Source organism: Podarcis erhardii (genome assembly GCF_964252035.2).
Source record: "Podarcis erhardii genome assembly, chromosome: 2".
Taxonomy (NCBI): Eukaryota; Metazoa; Chordata; class Lepidosauria; order Squamata; family Lacertidae; genus Podarcis; species Podarcis erhardii.
In genome coordinates, this window is record NC_138498.1 from 115,273,776 (window position 1) to 115,301,226 (window position 27,451).

The 27,451-nt window shown below is 43.9% G+C and overlaps 3 protein-coding genes across 4 annotated transcripts in view; 1 reads left to right on the plus strand and 2 right to left on the minus strand.

Moving 5' to 3' along the window:
* On the minus strand, positions 1 to 12,415 carry LOC309336555 (uncharacterized protein). Of its 2 annotated transcripts, none has more exons than XM_081852497.1 (7): positions 11,947 to 12,415; positions 8,530 to 8,656; positions 7,826 to 7,933; positions 7,585 to 7,665; positions 6,066 to 6,167; positions 5,646 to 5,747; positions 1 to 2,899 (listed from the first exon to the last, which is right to left on the minus strand). In XM_081852497.1, the coding sequence occupies exons 2-7, from the start codon at positions 8,600 to 8,602 to the stop codon at positions 786 to 788; spliced, it is 2,580 nt and encodes an 859-aa protein (XP_081708623.1). In that variant the 5' UTR covers positions 8,603 to 8,656; positions 11,947 to 12,415; the 3' UTR covers positions 1 to 785. The 2 variants fall into 2 exon arrangements, with proteins under 2 accessions (XP_081708623.1, XP_081708622.1); XM_081852496.1 differs by lacking the exon at positions 11,947 to 12,415 and adding an exon at positions 9,372 to 9,503.
* LOC309336753 (uncharacterized protein) overlaps positions 9,371 to 27,451 on the plus strand; it is a 238,396-nt gene continuing 220,315 nt past the window's right edge. The window contains exon 1 of the mRNA XM_081853029.1: positions 9,371 to 9,511. Within this exon, the coding sequence (XP_081709155.1) occupies positions 9,502 to 9,511 (10 nt within the window). The 5' untranslated portion in view covers positions 9,371 to 9,501. The remainder of the gene's footprint in view (positions 9,512 to 27,451) is intronic.
* On the minus strand, positions 13,885 to 27,394 carry LOC309336556 (uncharacterized protein). The gene is made up of 9 exons (XM_081852498.1): positions 27,253 to 27,394; positions 26,470 to 26,537; positions 23,959 to 24,085; positions 22,379 to 22,492; positions 21,753 to 21,890; positions 20,846 to 20,947; positions 18,607 to 18,696; positions 14,888 to 16,935; positions 13,885 to 14,857 (listed from the first exon to the last, which is right to left on the minus strand). Exons 2-8 carry the CDS (start codon positions 26,488 to 26,490, stop codon positions 14,981 to 14,983), a joined length of 2,547 nt encoding a protein of 848 aa, XP_081708624.1. The 5' UTR covers positions 26,491 to 26,537; positions 27,253 to 27,394; the 3' UTR covers positions 13,885 to 14,857; positions 14,888 to 14,980.

A 27,451-nucleotide genomic window follows, 5' to 3' on the forward strand; every position in this document is an offset into this window, starting at 1 on the left:
CAAGTTTCTAAAATTCTTTATTCAATACATTATATATTACAACACATCTGCAGCTAAACCAAGTGTTCTTTCGCACAGCTACAAAAACAAACGTGCTCCAGAATTGATGGAAATGTTCAAAAAAGCAGATATGGAAGCCAAAGCGGGTGGCAATTAGTCTTCAGACTATGAGATGAATCTAGGAAATTCAAGCCCAGGAAAAGTTTGAAATATTGAAATGTATTCACAACAGCACTGTTAAGTCCAATACTATAGATCATTGGGAGAAAAAAGGTTACTGGTGCTTTATTAAATATTGCAGGTATCATTTCTGTCTCTGGTATGGGTTTCTGAGTCACATCTGTGCCTTAATGTCTTCCACATCTCGTGACACACCCAACCCTCACATTTCTGATGCTTAAATAAAGTCTGATGAGGATGAGGCTTTTCAAACATAAAGGTAAAGGGACCCCTGACCATTAGGTCCAGTCGTGACAGACTCTGGGGTTGCGGCACTCATCTCGCTTTATTGGCTGAGGGAGCCGGCATACAGCTTCCGAGTCATGTGGCCAGCATGACTAAGCCGCTTCTGGCGAACCAGAGCAGCGCACGGAAACGCCGTTTACCTTTCCACCGGAGCAGTACTATTTATCTACTTGCACTCTGACGTGCTTTTGAACTGCTAGGTTGGCAGGAGTAGGGACTGAGCAACGGGAGCTCACCCCGTCGCGGGGATTCGAACCGCCGACCTTCTGATCAGCAAGTCCTAGGCTCTGTGGTTTAACCCACAACACCACCCTCATCCTTTATCTCATATGATTTTTTTCATGTCTCCTCAGGTATACTTGATTCTTGAACGTTTTGCCACAGGTGGAACACGAGTGTGGCTTTTCGGCCGAGTGGCTTCTCTCATGTGAAGTAAGGCTTGACTTCTGCTTGAAGTTTTTCCCACAGGCCGAGCAAGAATATGGCTTCTCTCCCGTGTGGATTCTCTCGTGGATAATCAGGTGCTCCTTCCGACTGAAGCTCCTGCCGCAGGCTGAGCATATGAACGGTTTCTCTTCCGTGTGGATTTTTTGATGCTCGGTATAGCTTGTCCTGTGCTTGAACTTTTTCCCACAGTGGGAACAAGTATATGGTTTTTCCCCTGTGTGTATTCTTCCGTGTATAACCACCTGTGACTTGTTACCAAAGTTCTTCCCACAAACCGAGCATGAATATGGTTTCTCCCCTGTATGAGTTCTCTCATGTCCTAGAAGATGCGCTTTACAATTAAAGCTTTTGCCACAGGCCAAGCACACATAGGGGGTCTCTCCTGTATGGATTCTTTCGTGACTGGTGAGATTTGACCTTCGCTTGAAGCTCTTGCCGCAGAAGGAGCATGTGAAAGGCCTTTCTTCTGTGTGGATTTTTGCGTGTGAAATAAGGCTACATTTCTGACTGAAGCCTTTCCCACAAACTGAACATTTATGTGGTGTCTCGCCTGAGTGGACTTGCTGATGTCTGATAAGGCTTACTTTATGAACAAAGCTTTTACTACAGACTGAACAAGCATGTATTTTTTCCGCTGTATGCATTTGTTCATGTACAATGTAGTATGATTTTTCACTGAAGCTTTTACCACAGAAAGAGCATGTATACGGTTTCTCTCCTGTGTGGATTCTTTCATGGATAGACAGGTAACTTTTCCACATGAAACTCTTCCCGCAAACTGAGCACATGTATGGTTTTTCTCCGGTATGGATGATTTTGTGTCTAATAAGGTAATCCTTACGACTGAAGCTCTTCCCACAGACAGAGCATTTGAATGGTTTATCTCCTGTATGAGTTCTCTGGTGTTTAAGAAGATAAGCTCTATCTGTGAAACTTTTGCCGCAAACTGAGCACGGGTATGGTTTTTCCCCTGTGTGGGTTCTTTCGTGGCTAACCAGATTTGATTTGTGGCTAAAGCTGTTCCCACAGATTGAGCACATATATGGTTTCTCACCTGTATGAGTTCTCTCGTGTTTAATAAGGTGTGTTCTGTCAGCGAAACTTTTACCACAGATTGTGCATGAAAACGGTTTCTCTCCGGTGTGAGTTCTTTCATGGCTAACAAGGTTTGATCTGTGACTGAAGCTTTTACCACAGATCGAGCACATATTTGTTTTTATTCCCGTATGGCTGACTTTGTGGCTGTTGAGGTTTGATCTTCGTTTAAAACTTTTGCCGCAGAATGAACACGGGTAAGGCCTTTCTTCCGTGTGGATTCTTTCATGTGAAAGGAGGTTACATTTCTGACTAAAGCCCTTCCCACAGTTTGAGCATTTATACGGGGTCTCTCCTGTGTGGACTTGTTCATGCCTCCTAAGGCTGACTTTATGGATGAAGCTCTTATTACACACAGAACAAGTGTATGTTTTTTCCTGTGTGTGCATTCGCTCATGGACAGCATGGTACGATCTTTTGCTGAAGCTTTTACCACAAATTGAGCACGCATACGGCCTCTCTCCTGTATGGATTCTTTCGTGGATAATCAGGTTACTTTTCCACTTGAAGCTTTTACCACAGACTGAACAAGCATGAATTTTTTCTCCTTTGCGGCCTTTGCTCTGAGAAATCAGGCAGTAGCTCCCATTCATTCTCTTCTCACAACCTAATTGTTTATAATGTTTCTCTCCTTTTTGAAGAGTTCTCCCATACTTGTGAATTTTCTTTTGCATTTTGGTTTCACTATTTTCACCTCCCCGACAAGGTAAAGCCCTTCCTGATCTCTCTCCCAGGTCATTTCTCTGATGCCTCTCTTCTCTGCCTCGGCTCTTGGCGATATCTTGGTACTGCGAAACGCTCCCTTCAGTAATTCCTAAGGATATTTTGTTTGCTGCCACTAGGTGAGCGGTTCCTGGAAGACTCTCTTCTCCTTCTTCCTCACACCTGCTGCCTATTAAGAGAAAGTTAGTGGTACTACTACTACTAATCATCATCATCATCACCATCATCATCAATGCTTTTGGGGGGGGCTGGGGTACACATCCCTCACATTTTATGAATCTTTGTACTTTTGTCCATTTACTGTATTTATTTTTCCCAATTTGAACTATAAAATGGGGAGCCAAAATGAGAGTACCCCTAAACATTTTTTAAGGAAAAAAAGCACTACTACTACTACAACTAATAATAATAATAATAATAATAATAATAATAATAATAATATCCATTATTTATACTTTGCCCATCTGGCGGGGTTTCCCCAGCCACTCTGGGTGGCTCCCAATAGAATGTTAAAAACACAATAAAACACCAAACGTTAAAAACTTCCCTAAACGGGGCTGCATTCATATGTTTGAAAGTCAGGTAGTCAGATAGTTTATTTTCCTTGACATCTGATGGCGTTGACAGGGCAGGCGCCACTACCGAGAAGGCCCTCTGCCTGGTTCCCTGTAACCTCACTTCTCGCAGTGAGGTAACCGCCAGAGGGACCTTAGAGCTGGACCTCAGTGTCCAGGCTGAACGATGGGGGTGGAGATGCTCCTTCAGGTATACTGGGCCCAGGCTGTTTAGAGCTTTAAAAGTCAGAATTATAACGCAAGGAGTCCCTTAGTCGGGGACGAAAGTTGTATTAAGGCCCCCTCACTCCTCTTTCAGATCTCCCACCCAAATTCCCTGGGAAGAAGGGTCGATTGTAAAAACACCCTGGGACTTCCCGCCCTGTGTGGGAAACAGGAGTCTCCTAACAACTCTCAGCACCCTCAACTAACTGCAGTTTCCACCATTCTTGGCAGGCTAAAAACAAGAGCGTTTTGATGCTGTTTTCACATTTAAGAAAACGTCTAATCTCCTCCTTTGCTTCTCTTACTACAGTGGTGCCCCGCAAGACGAATGCCTCACAAGACGGAAAACCCGCTAGACGAAAGGGTTTTCCGTTTTGGAGGTGCTTCGCAAAACGAATTTCCTATGGGCTTGCTTTGCAAGACGAAAATGTCTTGCGAGTTCCTGCAGTTTTTTTCCCCTTTTTCCCAAGCCGCTAAACCGCTTATCAGCTGATCCGCTAAGCCGCTTAACAGCTGATCTGCTAAGCCGCTTATCAGCTGATCCGCTAAGCCGCTTAACAGCTGATCTGCTAAGCCGCTAAACCGCTTATCAGATGATCCGCTAAGCCGCTAATAGCGCTAATCCGCTAAGCCGCTAATGGGCTTGCCTCGCAAGACGAAAAAACCGCAAGACGAAGAGACTCGTGGAACGGATTCTTTTCATCTTGCGAGGCACCACTGTATACTGATTGTTCCCACTGGTTTCGTAAAGGAAAACTGGGCAGAGAAGAAGACAGAAGCGTGGAGAAAATAAGCTTCCATACAATGCTTGGGAATAATTTGAGGAAACAACTCCTTAACTAATCCAGAATGCGGCAGCTAGACTGGTGACTGGGGGCAGCCACCGAGACCATATAACACCAGTCTTGAAAGAACTAAACTGGCTCCCAGTACGTTTCCGACCACAATTCAAAATGTTGATGTTGACCTTTAAATCCTTAAACAGCCTTGGCCCAGTATACCTGAAGGAGCATCTCCACCCCATCGTTCTGCCCGGACACTGAGGTCCAGCACCGAGGGCCTTCTGGCGGTTCCCTCACTGCGAGAAGCAAAGCTACAGGGAACCAGGCAGAGGGTCTTCTCAGTAGTGGCACCCGCCCTGTGGAACGCCCTCCCACCAGGTGTCAAAGAGATAAACAACTACCTGACATTTAGAAGACATCTGAAGGCAGCCCTGCTCTGGGAAGTTTTTTATGTGTGACATTTTGATGTATTTTTAATCTTGTTGGAAGCCGCCCAGAGTGGCTGGGGAAGCCCAGCCAGATGGGCGGGGTACAAATAATAAATTATTATTATTATTATTATTATTATTATTATTATTATTATTATTATTATCATCATCATCATAAAGGAGTGCATTGCTTCCCTCCTTGCTTTGAGCCGTAAACAGGCGGCAGCTGCAATGGGGAAGCTGTTGTTGAAGCTTCCTTCAGCCCCAGCTAGCATGGCCAGTGGTCAGGGATGATTGGAGTTGTAGTCCACCAAGCCCTCAGGAGCAGATAATAATAATAATAATAATAATAATAATAATAATAATAATAATAATATCTTTATTGTCATTGCCCCCTCTCGGGGACAACGAATCTGGTGGAACGCTCTGTCACAAGAGACTAGGGCCCTGTGGGACCTGACATCTTTCCGCAGGGCCTGCAAGACAGAGCTGTTCTGCCAGGCCTTTGGCGAAGGCACAGCCTGACCCCCTCCTTCGGTAATCCTCACAGAACTCTAGCCCAATGGTTGCCATTAATTTGATTTTGAATTGATTTTAGAATGAATTGATTTTAGAATGCATTTCAATTAATTGATTGTGATTTTATGTAAACTGTGTTACTTTCATTGTTGTTAGCCACACTGAGCCTGGCTTCGGCTGGGGAGGGCGGGATATAAATTATTATTATTATTATTATTATTATTATTATTATTAATTTATTAATGGTCTGTGGTGCTATAAGGCAACTCCCTACATTGCTTTAAGAGAAGATGGTCTCCTTTTTTTATTACAATCGGTGTGAATATCATTGGCCTGGAAAATGACAAGCAAACTAGGTTCAAAACATATTGACTGTGGATCATGAGCTACTCGAACCCATCTCTTACCTGGGTGGACTCCCAAAACAGATGTGCTTCCCAAGGGTGTTTGGAGCACTGGGACGCAGGGTTCCTCTTTCGGCTCCACCTTTATTATCACACCAGGAAATTCTGAGTCAGAGGAAAGAGGAGAATATGAGGTGTGACCATCTAGCTTATTTTTATAAAAAAAGACACCAACTTTCCTTTCATTGCTATTAGAACAGAGAGTGAGGCCCCATCTGCACTATATCCATTTGAAGCAGTGTCATATCATTTATAAAGTCGTGGCTTTTCCCAAGGAATCCTGGGAACTGTAGTTGGTTACGGGTGCTGAGAGTTGTTAGGAAGCCCCCGTTCCCCTCACAGAGCTGCAATTCCCAGAATTCCCTGGGAAGAGGGACTGACTGTTAAACCACTCCAGGAATTGTAGATGAACGTCTCCCTCACCTGACTGATCGCCAGCAGCACTGGGCCGTTCCTCAGTTCTCTGATCATCCAAGACCCCAGATTCCTCTTCTCGCTCTTGCTTTATTCGAACGCCAGGAAGTCCTGAGTCAGGATAAAAAGAGGCAGGACAAACAGAGAGGGTGATGACGTCATATAGAACAGAGGAAGCAGGTAAAGAGTTTTCCTCCCTCTCTTTTAACACGAGAATTGCGGCATCCTGTGAAGCTGAACGTTGGATGGGTGTAGAAGAAGTAAAAATGCAGGCGGTGAGGAAAATGAGGTGCAAAAACAACAAGCCGTGATCGCTGCATTCCAAATTAAATATATGTAAATATAGATTCCCCCTGTGATCGCGGACACCGTCCAGTGGAGCACTATTAATTGTCTCCCACGTTTCAGAAGCCCAAGTGGCTTCAGCTAGGATTCGGACATTTAGTATCGCTGGTCCCATACTGTGGAACACTCTTCCTGCAGAGATGCAGCAGGCACACTCACCCTTTTTATGCCAAAATATATTTTAAAAAATTTTAAAAATTGTCTCACTTGGTATCTAAAGAAGTGTGCATGCACACCAGTGGCTTAGCGTGGGGGGTGCAGGGAGGGCCGGCCGCACCGGGCGCAACATCTGGGGGTTAGGGTTAGGGGGCGCAAATTACTTGCCTTGCCCCGGGTGCTGACAACCCACGCTACGCCACTGATGCACACAAAAGCTTATACCAAGAACAAACTTAGTTGGTCTCTAAGGTGCTACTGGACAATTTTTTAAATTTATTTTTATATATATTGCGACTGCGTCAGACCAACACGGCTACCCACCTGAATCTTTTTAAGCCGACAGGCCTATTCAGTGGTTTAAACCTTTTCAAGGTGAGCCGATCATCTTTATGCCTATTTCGTCCTGTTCTTATTGAATTTTGTATGTTATTTGAATTGTACATTTTGTTGTACACCTTTTTTCCATGAAAGGTCAGTCTATGAATACTTTTTCCAAAATAAATAAAAATGTTTAAGAAATGGCTACAAAGCAGTGTGACAACACAAACATCCTGTTACAGTGGTATCTCTGGTTGCGAACGGGAGCCATTCTGGAGTCCCATTCGCAACATGAGCAGAACGCAACCCGCGTCTGTAGGTCGTGATTTGCCACAACTGCGCATGCGCGTGATGTCATTTTGTGTGTCTGCGCATGCGCGAGCAGCGAAACCTGGAAGTAACCCTTTCCAGTACTTCCGGGTCGCCGCAGGATGCAACCTGAAAAGGTGTATCATGAAGCAAATGCAACACAAGGTATGACTGTACTGGAATAATGTTGATAGCAACAACAACAACAACAACAAACAACAACAACATTGCAGAGGCTTCAGAAAAGTTAGTCTCAGCAGAAACAATATTGCAAAAAAAAAACAAGAGTGTTGGCAAAATGTGCAGAAGTGTCCCCTTAGGCAAAATTACTTATAGCTGTTCATTTAACATGGAAAAAATCCAGACAGGTAAGGAAAGATACTGTAGATCTTGGTACCTGCGAAGGTGTTGGATTCCTGCTGATTCAGGTCCCATGGACCCCCTGCTTCCTCCAGCTTTATTATCACATCAGGAAACCCTGATCAAGAGAAAAGTGCAAGAAAATTGGGATTCAGAGCCAAAGGTCATGCAAAGGTTGTCTTTCTGACCCAGTAAGAGAAGAAATAGATTTGGTACAAATCTCTGGAGTTTTCGCACAAATATATACTTTTTATGACTTCTGTTTTTCATTCCCTCACCTGCGCTTTGTTCTGAGGGAGCCTCTGTCGTCTCCAAACCCAGCAGTTCTGCAGACCACAGCTCTTCCTCAAGCCAGGAGATCAAACCAGGCTTGACAAGTGGAAATCCTGTTCAAAGAGTTTTAAAAAATATGTTATTGCGTAGAATTTCAGGCTTTAAGTATAGATCCATGTTGCACTAATGATTCCTCAACATCAGCTTCGTTGGACTGGTCATGTTGTGCAGATGCCTGGTTATCGTCTTCCAAAGCAACTACTCTGTTCCAAACTTAAAAATGGAAAGCGTAATGCTGGTGGTCAACAAAAGAGGTTTAAAGACTGTCTCAAGGCAAATCTAAAAAATGTAGTACTGTATAAACACTGTCAGCTGGGAAACATTTGCCTGCAAGTGCTCCAATTGGAGAACAGCCTTTACCAAAGGTGTCAAGGGCTGTGAAGGTGTCAAACTTAGGACACAAGGGAGAAATGTGCTAGGAGGAAGGCACGCTTGGCAAATCCACACCGTGATCAACTCCAACCCGGAAACCAATGTCCCCACTGTGGAAGGACATGTGATTCTAGAATTGGCCTCCACAGTCACTTATGGACTTATTGTTAAAACCGTGTTTATGGAAGACAATCTTATTTGGCTACGAGTGATCGCCAAAGAAGAAGATTAATGGATGCAATCTGTGTTCAGATATCCCTAACAAAGGGGTCCTTACCTAAGGAAGCGACATGATTGTAATTCTCTTGCATGACTTCCCTGTACAAAGCTCTTTGATCCGGATCCAGCATGGCCCACTGCCCTTGCGTGAAATACAAGGCCACATCTTCAAAAGTCACCAGTTCCTGAGGAAACATAAGCAAACCATGTCCAAGCGCCTCAGAGGCTTCACACACATTAGGTCAGCAATGTTTACACAATCCCGTTGGAAGGTAAGCCTGGATTATGAACCCCAACTGAGAGCTAGAGATGTGAGCCACAGCTCAATAGTAGAGTTCACTAGACGGAACCATTCGAGTTAAAAAGGATCCAGTGTAAGGGGAAAACCTCTGCCTCAGACCCCACAGAGCTGTTTGGGATTGAAGGCCTGGAACCAACACAGTGAACCGATTTGGACTCCACAGCTGTGCTATTATTATTATTATTATTATTATTATTATTATTATTATTATTATACTTGGCCAGCAGCCAAGTACTTCCCTTATATTCTTTAAGGGTGGAGGGAAATCCAAGGTACTAGAAAATGTTGGCAGTCTAAATTCCAGCTGCTCAAAGAAGTGTGCATAGTATCAATTGGAAGATATCCTGATGCTCTGGAGAGTGATGAAATTCAGCATGTTTATCTGTGGATATTTGTCAAAGAATTATAGGACTGTAGGGTTAGAAAGGATCTCCGAGGGCCATCTAGTCTGTAATGCAGGAATCCAAAAACGTGGTCCCCCATTCAATTTGAAACCAGACCAGACCCTGCTTAGCTTGGTTTTATTGCTGCACATTCACAGTTCTGCCCTCAAGACAGCAGAATGTCTTCTTGGGTGAGCCCAGCCTCCATCAACATACCTGAGGCCACCCTGTCGCAGCCATTTCCACCTTCCAAGGATCTGTACATCTAGCAAGGATCTTGAATGTTGTGCTGTACTGAATACGGGAAAAGTGTGTGGGGCAAAAGTACTCAGGGCTTCAAGTCAGGATGATGTCCTTTACAAAGGAGAGAGAGAGAGAGAGAGAGAGAGAGAGAGGAGTTTGCAATCAGAAAGCAACAATGAGAAAGCAAGGCTAAGGGTTGCGGGTAAAATTATATGGTTTGTCCTCCTATGGGACAACAAAATCTTATGAGGAGAAAGCAAGGGAATCTATGCAAGCCACTTTAGAAGTTCTATTCCCAGACAGCTAACATTTTAAAATACAATAAGAATTTATTTATTTATATGCCGCTCGCAACACAAAATAGTAAAACCACAATACAACATCACACACTATACCTTCCCTGAACAGGGCTTCCTTCAGATGTTAAAACTGCCTAGCAGTTCAGAATCTAGTCACTTAAACGATGCAGCTGGCTGAGTAAGAATGTGAGGTTTAATTTGGTGCTGGACTTTCTGGGATCTGAGGCTCACCAACTTTTTTTTTTTTTTTTTAATCAATGTCAGCTCTGAGGCCTAGGAAATATTTATTAAAAAGTTTTATATCTTGCTTTCCCATCAAACAGCTCTTGCTTTAATATTATATTTAATATAAATTAAGACAAACAGCAATGCACCTTTGGTAAAATCACAGGCACAGCTTTATAAAGTTATTCCAGGTGTGCCTCAAGTTTATAACCTGTGAATCGTAGAAACCCTCTGATTTTAATGATTTATTGCTTTGCATTCGTCACAGACTTATTGGGATCAGAGTTTTTTCTTTGATCTTAATAAATCCCACGCCCTTTAAGCATCAAAGCAACTGGAGCTCTTTAGAAGGGTCCTTTCTGTACTTCAAGTCATTAATCTTCAACTATTGGGTTGAGTTGCAACTTCATACAAAGGTGAGTTACAGCAGCAGCAGAATGCAAATATATATGTCAGAAAATAAACAAATGTTTGCCCAGGTACATGTCTGAGTTACAGCTGTTAGAAATTCTATCAGGCCATCTTGGTGAGTATAGTTAGTACTCACCAAGATATTTTTATATTCTTCCTCTTTTCTTCTTCATTTACTGTTATTCTACTAACTTGGCGGATTCCCCAGTGCCTGAGAGAGATCCTAAACAGACTTTGATCCTGTTTTGCCTCCTCTTCTGCTCTTACCATTTATATTTTGCAAACTGCCAACGATGGAGGCAGACCAACAGAAGGGAGAAGAACCCCTCTATGTGAGAACGAAGAGATGGAGAGGAATTGTTGTTTTTCAAGGGAGCTGAGAGCAGAACACAAAAAAACGAAAAGGGGAGCCTCAAGCCCTTTCCTTCAAAGCCAGCTCCAATGACAGCTATGCCATCTGTGCCAAATTCCTTTATTGTCGGGCCCTTTAGGGGTAAGACAAGACAATCAAAGAATTAAAGGTAGATTTTAAGAGAAGATTTGTCCCTGATGTGTAAACACGTCCCAATTCTTCCCATCTTTTTCACCTCTGATAACATGGTAAAGGTAAAAGTAAAGGGACCCCTGACCATTAGGTCTAGTTGTGACTGACTCTGGGGTTGCGGCGCTCATCTCGCTTTACTGGCCGAGGGAGCCGGCATACAGGTCATGTGGCCAGCATGACTAAGCCGCTTCTGGCGAACCAGAGCAGCGCACGGAAACGCCGTTTACCTTCCTGCCAGAGCGGTACCTATTGATCTACTTGCACTTTGATATGCTTTTGAACTGCTAGGTTGGCAGGAGCAGGGACCGAGAAACGGGAGCTCACCCCGTCGCAGGGATTCGAACCGCCAACCTTCCCATCGGCAATCCTAGGCTCTGTGGTTTAACCCACAGAGCCACCTGAATCCCAAGATAACATGGTAACATGGTATTCTGCAGATTTTTTTGGGGGGGGGGGAGAAAGAAGCATTTTCCAAGAAAGAGGGAGAAACATCTCAGGTTCTATAAATGCTAGAAACTGTTGTTGTTGTTTTTAATGAAGATTGGGGGGGCGCTAACTAGATCTTGCAGGCTTTTGTATCCGTAGGTAGAGGGTAAAGGGATCCCTGACCGTTAGGTCCAGTCGCGGACGACTCTGGGGTTGCGGCGCTCATCTCGCTTTATTGGCCGAGGGAGCCGGCGTACAGCTTCCGGGTCATGTGGCCAGCATGACTAAGCCGCTTCTGGCGAACCAGAGCAGCGCACGGAAACGCCGTTTACCTTCCCGCCGGAGTGGTACCTATTTATCTACTTGCACTGGTGTGCTTTCAAACCTCTAGGTTGGCAGGAATCAATAAATGTATCAATAAATCCCTGCAAAGCCTGTTTATCTAGAAGCGGCCAGTGGGACAAAACAAATACGCTTCCCCTAAGAAATAAACCCTCCCTCCGGCCACTTCTGAGCCCCAGATGCTTGTCTCAGTCGTCGCCGCCCCCTTTCTTTCTTTCTTTCTTTCTTCCCCTTCCCCAGCAGACCCCCTTTGCCCGCTGGCTTCCTTGCCCAGGGGGCTCACTCCGCTTTCTCCACCTACCCTTCCCCTCGTCCCTGGATCTTTCTTCTCCAACTCGATCCTGCACCATTTGCATCATTTGCCTCCCCCCGCGAGAGGCGCTTTTGTTTTGGGGGTTCGTTTTCTTCGCCAACAGACCCAGCTCGACGTTGCACCCGCCGCAGCCGCTATTCTCTTACGGTGGGGTTTGTGTGTGTTGGAAGGGGCGGGGGGGGGATGGAAGCTTGTTTCCCCACTTCCGCGTCATGTGACTGAAGTCGGGACCAGACTCCTGGCAAAACGAGGCAGCATCCTCTGTCTTGCTGCCTGAGCTCATGGATGAAGGGAAGGGAGAGGATGGATGGAGGGGGGGGGCGATGTCTGGAATCAGGGTCTGCAATCTTCCTCCCTCTCCGTTTCTTGCTTTTCAGAATGAAGCAACCTCACCCCCTGAGCTTGAGCAGACCTGGATATTCCTCCTTAGAAGGAAGTTGGCCAATAATAATAATAATAATAATAATAGTTCCAGTTACAGATAGGTAGCCGTGTTGGTCTGAAGAAGTGTGCATGCACACGAAAGCTCATACCAAGAACTAACTTAGTTGGTCTTTAAGGTGCTACTGGAAGGAAAAAAATTTTTATTTTGTTTTTAATAATAATAATAGTTACAGGTCATAGAATCATAGAATCATAGAATCCTAGAGTTGGAAGAGACCACAAGGGCCATCGAGTCCAACCCCCTGCCAAGCAGGAAACACCATCAGAGCACTCCTGACATATGGTTGTCAAGCCTCTGCTTAAAGACCTCCAAAGAAGGAGACTCCACCACACTCCTTGGCAGCAAATTCCACTGTCAAACAGCTCTCACTGTCAGGAAGTTCTTCCTAATGTTTAGGTCATGTTGATCTGCCGAGGTCGAAACAAAACAAATAAAATAAAATAAAAATAAAAATAAAAATAATAAAAATCCTTCCAGAAGCACCTTAGAGACCAACTAAGTTAGTTATTGGTATGAGCTTTTGTGTGTATGCACACTATTTCAGTAATAACAATATTTGTTGATATCTGCCCACTCTAGACGGCTTCCGATTTGTTTGGTTAGTGGGACTGAGTCATACCCCACAGTCACCTTTGACTGGACTTAACCATCCAGAGGTTCTTTACCTTTTTACTATAGTAGCTGAATCAAAAATACCATCTAGTTCTGTGTTTTCATTATCATAGATGAAGGGGAGGGAGAATCCCAGAGCCTTTAAGTGCCCCTTTTTTCCAGGGACGTCCCTGATTTAAACAAGCCGCCTGGTTTCTGATATGATCCTGGAATGTCCCACTTTTCCTTAGGACGCCCCTATTTTCATTGGAGAAATGCTGGAGGGTATGGAGTTATCTGACCCCTGAGCAGTCTGAAGGCAATCCTGTATATAGGGAAGGCTTTTTAAAAAAAATTAATGTTTTATTATGTTTTTATATATGTTGGAAGCCGCCCAGAGTGGCTGGGGCAACCCAGTCAGACGTGTAGAGTATAAAAAGTAGAATTATCATTACGGAATGGGACGTCCCTATTTTCATGGGAGAAATGTTGGAGGGTATGCAATCCACAAATAATCAGGTCAAGAGGAACAGCTGAGGGAGTTGGGGCTGCTTAGCCTGGATAAGAGAAGACTGAGAGGACATAGGATCTAAAGATTAAAAGGGCTGTCGTGGGGAAGATGGAGATAGCTTATTTTCTCCTGCATACCAATGGATTCAAAGTGCAAGAAAGGAGATTCCAACTAAATCTCAGGAAGAACTTTCTGACAGTGTTGGGCCCTCCTTCCTTGGAGGTTTTTAAGCAGAGGTTGGATGTCCCTCTGTCATAGATTCTTCAGCCAAGATTCCTGCATTGCAGGGGGTTGGACTAGATGACCCTCGAGGTCCCCTTCCAACTCTACAATTCTGTGAATCTATGCAGGTTCCACAGTGGCTAGATCACAAAATACATAATTGTCAAACACTTTATTTAATAAGTTACATAAGTGACTCCAAGGCAGATTTAGTCAAAGTAAAACAAAACAATGCTTTTTATAAACCTTACATCAGAATATTTTATAGCTAAAATAAAAAGCTTCGAGAATTCAGCATTAATAAACAGGGCAAGAAGCAGGATGTGTTATTAGAAGGGTGCATACATCAAATAGAAGTTTTGCTGTTACGGAACTGAAACAGTTCATGGACCATAAATATTATCAGTCCTGAAATGTATGTACAATTACACTGTAGGCAAAGCACTACAGATCTCTTTGGGGGAAATTTCATTATTTAATATGGTATATTTCACTTCAGCATACGCCTTTGTCTTCATCCTGATTTTTCCTCTTAATGCTTTGTCCTAATATTTGCTTTTTATTTAGGGAACATGAGATACGGTTTTGAGATAAATGAGATTTATGGAACATGAGATACGGTTATGAGATTTGTTGCAAACCTTGACATTTTTTTGTATTTGCTCCAGAGTTAATGCTCCAAGTTGTTGCCAAAGAGGCAGGATGCGACTGATATTTTTGCCAGAACTGGAGCTCTTATATTCAGTGGCCTGTGTCACACATAATGCCAAACTATAGTTTAGTGTTACATGCACAAACTTTGGGGCTCGCTGCTTTCCCCCACTCCTCTCCTCCGGAGCAGCCACAAGGAGAATCTGGGAAGCTTTCCTTCCATTTTCAGCCGAGGTGAAATTTGAACCTAAGTAAACTGTGGTTAATCTTAACTGGTTCAGGGAAATAAGCTGAACAAACTGTGGTTTACGATCTTGGCATATCTCCCTAAAAACCACAGTTAAGAGCTAACAGTTCTTGCCTTGGACAAATTAAGTAACTGTGGACAGTAAAAAAACAACCAAAGTGTAATTTTTCAAACTCTTTTTGCCGGCCACGCAGACTCATTCCTATAGTGCTATACTGTGGTTTAGAGTTACATATATATATATATATATATATATATATATATATATATATATATAATTTCTTTCTATTTAAATCTTTTTCCAACTTCAGTTTTCACTCCCCATATCGCCGTCCCACCTCCCATATGGATTGCCTTATCTCACATGGATTTTCTCATGTCTCCTCAGGTATGCTTTACTCCGGAAACTTTTATCACAGACGGTGCATTGGTGTGGTTTTTCTCCCGTGTGAATTCTCTCATGATGAATAAGGTTTGATCGTCGATTGAAACTTTTACCGCAGACTGAGCATGTGTGTGGTTTCTCTCCTGTGTGGCTTCTCTCATGTGAAGTAAGGCTTGACTTTTGCTTGAAACTCTTCTCACAGACTGAGCATGAATATGGCTTCTCTCCAGTGTGGATTCTCCCATGAATAATCAGGTGCTCCTTACGACTGAAGCTTCTGCTACAGACTGAGCATGTGTACGGTTTCTCCTGCGTGTGGATTTTTTGGTGTTCGGTGTAGCTCGTTCTGTGTTTGAATCTTTTCCCACAGACTGAGCAGGTGTATGGTTTTTCCCCCGTATGAATCCTCTCGTGTATGACCACCTGTGATTTGTTACCAAAGCTTTTCCCGCAAACTGAGCACGAATACGGTTTCTCCCCTGTGTGTGTTCTCATGTGTCCAAGAAGATTTGCTTTACAGCTGAAGCTTTTACCACAGACTGAACACATAAAGGGAGTTTCTCCAGTATGAATTCTTTCATGGCTCGTGAGGTTGGATCTTTGCTTGAAACTTTTACCACAGAACGAGCAGGCATAAGGCCTTTCTTCCGTGTGAGTTCTTTCATGTGAAATAAGATTAGTTCTCCCGCTGCAACCTTTCCCACATACCGAACATTTATAGGGTGTCTCTCCAGTATGGACTCGTTCATGTCTAAAAAGGCTTACTTTGTGAATGAAGCTTTTACCACAGATAGAACACGTGTACGTTTTTTCTTGTGTATGAGTTTTTTCATGGCTAAGAAGATTGGATCTTTGGTTGAAGCTTTTCCCACAGATTGCGCATATATAGGACTTTTCTTCATTATGGCTTCTCTCATGGACAGTCAGGTAACTTTTCCAATTGAAGCTTTTCCCACAGATAGAGCATGAATATGGTTTTTCTCCCGTATGGGTTCCCTTGTGTCCCAGAAGGCAGTCTTTACGACTGAAACTTTTCCCGCAGATAGAACACTTATACGGGATCTCTCCTGTATGAATTCTTTCATGCTGAAGGAGGCCGGAGCACTGGCTGAAGTTTTTACCACAGACTGGACATGTATATGGTTTCTCTCCCATATGAATTCTCTCATGTCTGATAAGGCTTGCTTTGCGACTAAAGCTTTTCCCACAGACTGAACACGCATATGGTTTCTCTCCTGTGTGGGTAATCTTGTGCGCAACAAGCCCAGAGCTCTGACAGAAGCTTTTACCGCACTCAGAGCACTTGTAAGGCTTCTCTCCCGTATGAATTCTCTCATGTCTTATAAGGAGTGCCTTACGACTCAGGTTTTTACCACAGACTGAGCATGGGTACGGTTTTTCCCCTGTATGGGTCCTTTCATGGCTAATAAGATGGGATCTTTGATTGAAGCTCTTCCCGCAGACTGAACACGTATATGGTTTCTCCCCTGTATGATTTAGCTTGTGTCTAATAAGATGTGATCTCCGAAAGAATCTTTTCCCACAGACTAAGCATGTATATAGTTTCTCTCCTGCGTGGCTCTTCCCATGGGTCATCAGGTAATATCTCCAACCAGATCTCTTATCGTCATCTAGGTATTTATATGGTTCCTCTCCTTTTTTAAGCATTCTCCCAGACTTATGGATTCTCTTCTGGAGTTTGGTTTCATTGACGCCGCTTCCCCCATGAGATAAAGTCTTTCCTACTCTCTTTCCAGAGGCATTTCCTTGGTGCCTCTCGGCTTGGCCTTCTTTCACAGAGACCTCGGCCTTCTTTGGATACTGGAAGATTCCCTCCTTGGCAGTTCCCAAGAGTGTCTCATCCGTTGCCACTTGGCGAGTGCTTTCCAGTGGGAAGTGGCCTTCCTCTTTCATGTACCCATTGCCTGTTCGGATAAACAGAGAATTGTGATAGCAGTAAGAGATATATTGCCTTAGTTTGTCTCCTGAGGAAAGAAGTCATCAACCAAAACGTGTGGCAATTCGCTGTTTTGTTTACTTGATAAAGATATGTAATTTGGCTTCCATAAGGGACAACCAGACCAATGCTATTTTTATAGAAAAAGAGGTACCAGAACTCACCATGAACAAGGCTTCCTTGTTTACTTATACAGTGGTACCTCAGGTTAAGAACTTAATTTGTTCCGGGAGTCCGTTCTTAACCTGAAACTGTTCTTAACCTGAGGTACCACTTTAGCTAATGGGACCTCCCGCTGCCGCCGCGCCGCCGCCGCATGATTTCTGTTCTCATCCCGAAGCAAAGTTCTTAACCCAAGCTACTATTTCTGAGTTAGCGGAGTCTGTAACCTGAAGCGTCTGTAACCTGAGGTACCACTGTAATGGCAATGGGGCCCAACTGAGAGAAGCCAGAACCGAGTTCTGGCGAGTTCCAGCTGAAATAAAGCCCCGAACCTGACCAAACAGTGATGGCTATGGATATCCTTTCTGTACAGCTTTTCTACACCTTATGAGCAGATCTTTAGAGAGAACCAGAAGGGATCCTCACTTGGATCGATGCTGCCAGTGCAGTTTGACTGGAACTTCCAAGACAAAAAGAAGGTGCAATTCTCTCCCCAGGGAGGCTCACCTGGCACCTTCATTATACACCTTTGGGGGCCAAGCAGAAATGTTCCTCTTCAACCAGGCCTTTGGCTGATTGGCACCCAAAGCCCTTTTAAATGTGGGAAGATGGGAGAGACAGTGAGGGGAGACACTTCATCAGGCAAGGCCTCTTTCCACCTGCCTTGCCCCACCCTCCAGTCTCTGCTTCTCATTTTGTATTGCATTATGTTGTGCACTGTGGTTTGCTGTGTTTTATTGATTGGAGTTTAGAAATTACTTACTGTAACTGTTAAGAGTGGATTTCTGTTTAATTCGAAATGCTGATATTTAATATTATTCTACATTATTTTAATGAATGTGGAATGTTATTTTATTTGCATGTTGTATTTTGCATGTTGTCTTATTTATATGATGTTAGCTGCTCTGAGCCCAGATTTTTCTTATGTATTCTGTGGTTTTTAATATTGTAATTTTATGCTGTGAATCACCCTGAGATCTACTGATGAAGGGTGGCATGCAAATTTAATAAACAAAGAAATAATAACAAGAATAAAAGGGCATAGCAGATCTTGTCCCCTCTCTGCCCTGGCACCCAAAAGGGAAAAGGCACAAGGATGGTATGTCACTTTAGCCCAGGGGTCAGCAAACTTTTTCAGCAGGGGGCTGGTCCACTGTCCCTCAGACCTTGTGGGGGGCCGGATTATATTGGGGGGGGGGGAATGAACGAATTCCTATGCCCCACAAATAACCCAGAGGTGCATTTTAAATAAAAGCACACATTCTACTCATGTGAAAACAGGCTGATTCCCGGACCATCCGTGGGCCGGATTGAGAAGGCGATTGGGCCACATCCGGCCCCCGGGCCTTAGATTGCCTACCCCTGCTTTAGCCTTTTCTTAGTGTCCCAGGCACCATCTTTTTATCTGGCAAGTGGAGACTAGCTTCCTGCCAAGGTTCTTCTTGTTTCCTGCTGTTGGCACTGTGGTTTGCCTCACCTGAAACAGTTGCCCTTTCCTCAGTTTCTTGGAAATCTTGGGCCCAGGTCTCTCCTTTCAGTTCCAGCTTTATAATTATACCAGGAAATCCTGTTTGGGGGGAAGGAGATCAGAGAAGGTTTTATAATTTTTTAAGACTTATTTTTTTTAAAAAAATAAATTTTATTAAGGCTTACAGAGAAAAATACAAAGCTTATTATCATCTCCCTTTTTAAAAAACAAACCAAGACTTTTATCTAGATACAATAAAATCACAAAAGGGGTGGGGGAGAGAAAGAAAAAGAAAGAAAATTTAAAAAGTAGAAAAGAGGGTAAAAGAGAAAGATAGGAGAATAAGATATAGAAAATAAAGAACTTCTTATTCTTCATCTGTCTGCTATGTAAAAACAATATTCACTTTGTCCAATCCAATATAACACCCAACACAGCCACTTAGTATAAACAAATGTTATCTTGAATCCTCATTGTCTTTTTCACACAAAAAGTCTAAGAGACGTTTCCAATCTTTAACAAAAGTGCCTTTTCTCTCTGTACGCAACAAGGGCAGCAAGTGTCTTATAGCACAAGGATGGAAGAATGAGGAAATGCTGACGAAAGAACTGTGGCAAGAAAAACTGATGGACTAGGCGGAATTGGCAAAACTGACACACAGACTATGTGACAAGGATAACTGTGATTTTAAAGATGGGGAACCTTTTATGAAATATTTGAAGAAGCAACAAAATGAACTGGACTCTTTGGCAGGTTTTGAATAAACAATCACAAACTCTTTATTGTAAGTTACAGATAGGTAGCCGTGTTGGTCTGCCATGGTCAAAACAAAATAAAAAAATTCCTTCCAGTAGCACCTTAAAGACCAACTGAGTTAGTTCTAGGTATGAGCTTTCGTGTGCATGCACACTTCTTCAGATACCAATTAAGTATCTGAAGAAGTGTGCATGCACACGAAAGCTCATACCTAGAACTAACTCAGTTGGTCTTTAAGGTGCTACTGGAAGGAATTTTTTTATTTTGTTTCTTTATTGTAATACATAGATAATTTGAGGATCTTTACAATTTTATAACATGCAGACAGAAAGATGTGTTGAGAAACCAGAGAAAGGAGTTGAGGGAAGTCCTGGGGTGGGGGGAGGTAGGGTTTTTTGTTTAGGGGGGGAGGAAAATGGAGGGGGGGAACCAATGTGGATGATGTATTTTTGTTAAAATTATTGTGTTGAAATTTCTAATAATTTTTTTTAAGTGCCTTTTCTCTGATCAAACACATCAGCTTCGCCATCTCAGCCAAGTCCGTCAGTTTTAACAGCCATTCTTCCATTGTTAGCAATGATGTGCCCTTCCATTTTTGTGCATATAAAAGTCTGGCAGCCTTGACTTTTAAGACTTTTAGATCAGGTTTGTTTCCTAGGCCAAGCTCCAGTTGTGCTGGCAGGGGCTGAAACATCTGGACAGTTCCAGGTTGCAAGGACCCAGGACGGCCTGGTGCGAAAGGGAGCGAAAGGGACTGTATCATCCCAGTCTTTATGCAGAAAGTTCTCAGGTACAGTCCTAGTCATCCCCAATCATAGCTGTCAACTTACAGATTTGAAAATAAGGGACCAGCAGCCAAAATAAGGGATTTTAGTCAACCAGCAGCCAAACGAAGCCTCAAGCGGTGGTTCCCACAGTGCAGCAACCCGGCAAAGGGGATGCAGCAAGGGAAACCACCGTCACCTCTCCGCTGGGAAGCGCTGAGCAAAGGCGAGTCCCCAGGCAATGCGGCCGGGCACAAGGCATGCAAGCTCCACCCCCCAGTCATTCTTAGACTCCTTATTGGGTGAGCAACGCAGCCAAGCAACACAGCTGGAGCCTCCCTCCTCCCTGGCCGGCAGGGAGGAAGGGAGGGAGGGAGAGGAGCTGCTTCCTTTGAAACCTGGGAAATTTAAGGGACATCATCAATAAGGGACAGCAGCGGGACACAGCGCTGGGATAAGGGACTTTCCCGCCAAATAAGGGGCGCTTGACAGCTATGTCCCCAATAGGTCTGAAAAAGAACCCAAGCTGTGCCCCTGGAGAACTACTGCTGATCAGAGGAGAAAATACTGAGCTGGGCAAGAGAAGCTTGCTATGTTCCCACGATCGCCTTGTGCACCTGCAGAGCAGGAGTGAGGGCCCTGGGGAGAAATGCCCACGTAAACCCTTTAAAATTAAGGATCATCGAGACCTGGTGGTGAACCCCAGATCAGAAAAACTGTTACCACACCTGACTGATCTGCAGCAGCATTGGCATTTTCGTCGGCTCCTGGGTGTTCTGGGATGCAGGGCTCCTCTTCTTGTTCTTGCTTTATCACGAGGTCGGGAAATCCTGAATCAAAGGGGGTAGGGAAAGGAGAGCTAAAACGAAGTGTTCAGGTGCAATATTCCAACAGCCTACCACAGATGCAGAGCACAACTAGAGAATCAGAACAGAACTGCAGAGTTGGAAGGGATCCTGAGGGTCATCTAGTCGAGCCCCGCTGCAACGCAAGAGTTTTGTTCAAGAGTTACTTATCATTTGACTTATCAGATCCCTCCCCTGATTTGTAATCTGGTTGTAAGCTGCCTAGGGAAGTTCGTCTTCCCCGTTCTCAACGCTGTAGCAGAAGGTCATCAACACTTTCCAATTTAGCCTTTGGAGGATGGATGCAATTGCTATCTTACCATAACTACTTGTGGTCCTCCTCCTGGATTTTGTTTTTTAACACTCACTATTTTATTATTTTTTAGGATGTTTCTTATTGTGGTTATTATTATTATTATAGTGGTACCTCGGGTTACATACACTTCAGGTTACATACGCTTCAGGTTACAGACGCCGCTAACCCAGAAATAGTGCTTCAGGTTAAGAACTTTGCTTCAGAATGAGAACAGAAATCGTGCTCTGGCGACGCAGCGGCAGCAGGAGGCCCCAATAGCTAAAGTGGTGCTTCAGGTTAAGAACAGTTTCAGGTTAAGAACGGACCTCCGGAACAAATTAAGTACTTAACCCGAGGTACCACTGTATTATTATTATTATTATTACTACTGACTTTAACTGGTGTTTGTTCATCTTGCATCCTCTTTATTATTTGCATCACGTTAAAGCAATGTACCGTCCAGCCATCCTCTTGATCCTAATTTCCACCCCTCACCTGATTTGGCCGTACCTGGGAAGGTCTTTTGCCACTGGTGGTCCAGAACCCAAAGCTGCTGCTCCTCTTCTTCTTCTTCTTCTTCTTCTTCTTCTTCTTCTTCTTCTTCTTCCAGCTTTATTATCACATCAGGAATCTCTGGTTCACAGGAAATATGTGAGAAAGAGTATGGTTAAGAGGGACATTTCATCACTCTAGACAGGGGCAGAACCCAAAATTGTGTTCCAGAATTTAGCCCAATGTATACTGGATTCAGGGACGCGGGTGGCGCTGTGGTCTAAACCACAGATCCTAGGACTTGCCGATCAGAAGGTCGGCGGTTCGAATCCCCGCAACAGGGTGAGCTCCCATTGCTCGGTCCCTGCTCCTGCCAACATAGCAGTTCGAAAGCACCTCAAAGTGCAAGTAGAAGGTAAGGTAGGTAAAGGTAAACGGGAAGGTAAACGGTGTTTCTGTGCACTGCTCTGGTTCGCCAGAAGCAGCTTAGTCATGCTGGCCACATGACCCGGAAGCTGTATGCCGGCTCCCTCGGCCAGTAAAGCGAGATGAGCACTGCAACCCTAACGGTCAGGGGTCCCTTTATACTGGATTCAATGTGTATTGGGGTGGTGTCTCAGCTTCCCCACCTGTGTCAGGCTCCAAAATGATCTCCTTTTCCTCCACAATTGGCTGGTCTGGGATCCATGGGTCTTCCTCTTGCTCAAGCTGGGAGATCAAGTTTGGTTTGACAACTCGAAAACCTGCCCAGGGAACAGAAGAAACTCAAGTAATATGCGGGGCTGCCTTCAAAGATGGTTCTGCCCAGAGCATGATTAAAGATGGTTCTGCCCAGAGCATGATCAGAACATATAACACCAATTTTGGCATGACTGCACTGGCTACCAAATAATTCCATTAAAAAATTATGAAAAAATAAAGAAGAAGAAATTGCGAGGAATTAAGGATTTGACATCAGCACAGAGCAAGTTCACTCAACGAGCCTGTATTTAAAGTTTCTATTGTTTTTTACGAACTGTATCTCCCCCCCTTTTTTTTGTATAATTTTTATTAAAGATTTAAACAAAACATATTATCTAAAAACATGTCATCCTTAATTTCCCTCCCATTTTACTCCCTCCCCCCACCCTCCCACACAAACCCCACCCCCACCCCGATTTCCCTCAGTTCCAGTCTTTGGTTTCTCTGTGAATGCTGTTCTCTGTATGTTACAAAGTTGTATAAATCCTTAAATTATTTAACTAATTATTGTCAATAAAATGTTTGTGAATGTTTATTCAAAACCTGCCAAGGAGTCCAATTCACTTTGTTGCGTCTTCAAATACTTTGTAAAGGGTTCCCATTCATCTTTAAAGTCACAGTTATCCTTGTCCCATAGCTTATATGTCAGTTTTGACAGTTCTGCATAGTCCATCAATTTTTCTTGCCATGATTCTTTAGCTGGAATTTCTTCAGTCTTCCATCCTTGTGCTATTAGGACTCTCGCAGCCGTTGTCGCGACAACGAACTGTATCTTAATAGATATTTTTTCTATTACAGTTTATTATTTTAATGATGGTCTTTTATGTGTTTCCCCCCCAAATTGTTTTGATTGCATTTCAATACATTAACAAACGCAAATAAGAAAAGTAAAAGTTAAAAAAAAGCAACTAAGAGCTCATCCACCCCCAAAAGATATCTTTTCAGTGTTAGGAGCTAATACCAGACACATTATAACACTTTTCTTTCTATGCTACAAGTTACGAGTACCTCTCTCCTAGAACAAGTCCCACACCATCAGAAGTGTGTGTTGAAATGAATTTCTGAATGAAAGGGGTGGAGGGGAGGGAAGAGAATTACATTTCCTATCAAAAGTTGAGAAAAAGGGCACTTACCTTGAAATATACTCAGAGTCACAAAGTGATTTCATGCTCTTTATTCAGCTCATAGTGGTGAGGAGGAATGAATGCAAGTCCCCTCAAAGTATCTGCTTTATATACATTATTTACACAATGGGCTGCACATGATTGGCTAATTCTGGAATTCTACTGTAAGCCAATCAGGTTGTGGATTCACTTATATCTGGAGCATGATTGGGTGGTTCCTGCCAACCAATCATACTGCTGCATTGTTCTAGGACCAATCAGACTGCTGCATTCTGAATCCTATTGTTCTAGGACCAATGAGACTGCTGCAGTTTGGATCCTATTCAACTCAGTACATAACATACCTAAAGAAGCTACATGCCCATAATTTTCCTGCATGACGTCCCGGTACAAAGCTTTTTCATGTGTATCCAATAGAGCCCACTCACACTCTGTGAAATACACAGCCACGTCCTCAAAAGCCACACAGCCCTGGAAAGAAAGGAATTAGCAACATTTAGGGAAAGTGTGACGCAAATACGAAGTTCCCTGTTGCTACACATAACTATGACTTGGGATGATTCTGGGCCAAGGTTACCAGATTTTCCTCAATGAATCCGGTGACACTTTTCAACTTCCTACTAAATGGATGGATTTTGTCAGGAAACTGATTTGTAAGCCAAATTTGGTGTGGTTGCCATAAAACTTAGGGAACAAGCTGTGCTATCATAACGATTAAGGCTTTAAATGATAATTTTAGGTTATATGTTAGTGACTTAAAGTTTAATTTATATATTTTTATATATTTTTAACTGTTGCTATATCTGTATTGTACCTGTTATACCCTGTTATACCTAATTGCAAATTCAAATGTATCCCTATTGTGTTTTATGACTTCCTTGATATTGTATGTGGGCTGGAACTGGTCTGTGACCGAAATAATAGAATTCATTCATCCGGGTTCTGTCCCCAGGAAACAGGGACGTCTGGTAACCTTATTCTGGGTGGCTGCTATTTGTGCATGGGATCCAGTCGTACCTTGGATCTCGAATGCCTTGGCTCACGAACAAATCAGCTCCCGAACTATTGAAACCCAGAAGTGAGTGTTCCAGTTTTCAGACAATTTTCAGAAGCCAAACGTCCGGCACGGCTTCAGCGGCTTCCAATTGGCTGCAGGAGCTTCCTGCAGCCAATCAGAAGCCACACTTTGGTTTCTGAACGTTTTGGAAGTCGAACGGACTTCCGGAACGAATTCCGTTCAACTTCCAAGGTACTTGTAAATTCAGATTGCGCAATTATAGTTGATTGGCACAGAGACCTGGCTTCCCCCAAAAGAACAGATGTTTTGTAATAAGGAAAAAGATGGGGAAAATACTGGAAAGTGTGGGATAATGCTTGCTTTGATGCAGCAGCATCGAACCTCCCCATAAATGTGTGAATGCTCATTAAATAGCCCACGTCGTCTAATCTTGCAAACAAATCAGGAGGCATGCTTACTAAACAGGCGGTCTGGAAGCAACAAGTGTTGTTTGGTTTTTGTGACTTTTGCTTTAAATTGCACACCACACTGAAAGTCCTTTTGCAGAAGGGCAGCTTATAAATTGCCTAAATAAAAACAGCTAGGCAATCTATGTCCAATGGCCAATATCCATTGTTAGTCACACTCAGAGGAGACTGACTGATATAGATGGATGAATTCGCTGACTTGTACCCTCAAGATTGACTTAGTTGGGTTTCACCCATTTCCTCTGTAATCCTTACAACACCCCTGTAAACTAAGCTTAAGAAGAAGACAGACCGTGGGTTGTTTTTGAGGCCACTGAGTATTCAAGTAGCTAGCAGCATGGCAGACCTACAACTGGGTCTCCTGCAATTTTTAAAAAATGAGTGTTGTTGCCTACACCTGCCAATTTGGATCAGGATGGCAGTGGTGGGGGAAGGTGGGATTAACTCCTTAATGTCATTGTCCTAATATCACCCTGTCTCCCAAAGTTACCCTCAGGGCAGAAACGTACCAAACATACAGTGGTCCCTTGGGTTAAGAACTTAATTCGTTCCAGAGGTCCATTCTTAACCTGAAACTGTTCTTAACCTGAGGTACCACTTTAGCTAATGGGGCCTCCTGCTGCTGCTGCGCCACCACTGCACGGTTTCTGTTCTCATCCTGAAGCAAAGTTCTTAACCTGAGGTACTATTTCTGGGTTAGCAGAGTCTGTAACCTGAAGCATCTGCAATCTGAAGCGTCTGTAACCTGAGGTACCACTGTACTCAGTGGCGTAGTGTGGGTTGTCAGCACCCGGGGCAAGGCAAGTAATTTGCGCCCCCTAACCTGTGGATTTGCCCTAACCCCAGAAGTTGCGCCCGGTGCGGCCGGGCCCCCCCCCCTGCACCCCCCCCCACGCTATGCCACTGACTGTACTGAAACCCCCTCCATCTGCACCACGGTCCTTTATTTGGCATGCTTTGGCTGCTATTGCAACACACTCCACACCCCAAAATCCAGCACAAGAATCTGTCTATGAACTGCCCAAATCACATTTAGCTAAGCACTATCCTGAGATTTGAATTGAGGGTTTTCTTTCCAGCTCATAGTTCAAACTTCTAGTACATGATCCCAGAAGACTAACAACACTTTGCTGTGATCTTGAGCACTAAAACAAGTCAACCTGGGGCCAGTCCTACTTCTGCATCCCTTTGACTGTAAGAGATGCTTTGGAATTTGCCAAGGAATTTTGCTTCCTGGATGCTGAAGCTGAACGATGGCACCCCCCTCTCAACTCAGCCAGAACAGAGGAATCTGGGCCCTGAGGTCTCTCAATACAGGAGTTGCCCCTCTCCCAGGTACCCCACACCCAGCCCCAGCCCCCCCCCCGTACCTGAGGCAGCTGTGTGTCCATTGCTGCTTCCGCTTCCCTCAGAGGTGGGGACGATGCTGCTGTAAGACCTGGAAAAGTGACAAGGTTACATGGGGCTGTGCCCTCCATAGATGTCAACCCAAATGGATGGTGGGAAAAGTGAGGTGGTCGTATTGTAACAGGGATATTGCAACAGGTGATGAGTCAAGCTTGAGTCCATGAGGAAAGGTAAAAACAACGGTCAGGGATTCTATTCCAAGGATGTTGGTTTTTTGAACCATGGCAGTTGGGAGCAGTTAAGGAGGCAGACCGCAGGGTTTCACTGGAGCCTGAGCTCACAGGTCTTTAGTTCCCGCATTTTTTGTGGGGGTGCTCAGGCCAAGGATATATGGAGCGAGCAGCTATACATAGGCTTCTATGCATGTGCAAAGTGCTTTTCTTTTGTTAGTTGCTGTGCTGTCTAGCGCCAACGTAAAAAACTGAACACCAGTCAAGGTTTCTTCAGGGTTGGCAACCCCTGCCTAAGAGCATGGGCTCAGGAATAACACACACACACACACACACACACACACACACACACACCACACCACACCACACCACACATCTACCATGTGCCTCTAGTCTAGTCCAAAGTGGAAAAAAATATAAATGCAGAGGACATTTAAAATCCTTTCCCCCTTTGAGACAGAAGCCTCAGGAAATTATTTTTCCAATGCACAAATTTACAATACTGGGGGTGTCTAGATATGTGGATTCCCCCCCCCCCGCCGTCCACCACACTTCACCCCCTTTTCCCTCTCTCACCAGCAGATCACTCCCTGCTCAGCTGCATCCCTGACCAGCTGATCCCTCTTTTCTGTTTCCTCCTCCCTCCCCTTTCTTGTTGGATCTCTCTCTTCCTCCTTCCTACATCTGCAGTTCCTGCCCTTCTCGGCTTTATGCCTTCCAGGAGTGTTATATATATATATATATATATATATATATATATATATGCGGATTGATG

Coding starts and splice junctions, on each gene's coding strand:
- LOC309336555 (XM_081852496.1), bottom strand. CDS start 9,395: ATGGCTGCGACAGGGTGGCCTCAG. Junction 7,934..8,529: donor CAATCATGTCGCTTCCTTAG/GTAAGGACCCCT, acceptor CTCTTTGAACAG/GATTTCCACTTGTCAAGCCT. Junction 5,748..6,065: donor TGCTGCTGGCGATCAGTCAG/GTGAGGGAGACG, acceptor CCTCTGACTCAG/AATTTCCTGGTGTGATAATA.
- LOC309336556 (XM_081852498.1), bottom strand. CDS start 26,490: ATGGACACACAGCTGCCTCAG. Junction 21,891..22,378: donor CATTTTGGAGCCTGACACAG/GTGGGGAAGCTG, acceptor CCTGTGAACCAG/AGATTCCTGATGTGATAATA. Junction 18,697..20,845: donor TGCTGCTGCAGATCAGTCAG/GTGTGGTAACAG, acceptor CCCCCCAAACAG/GATTTCCTGGTATAATTATA.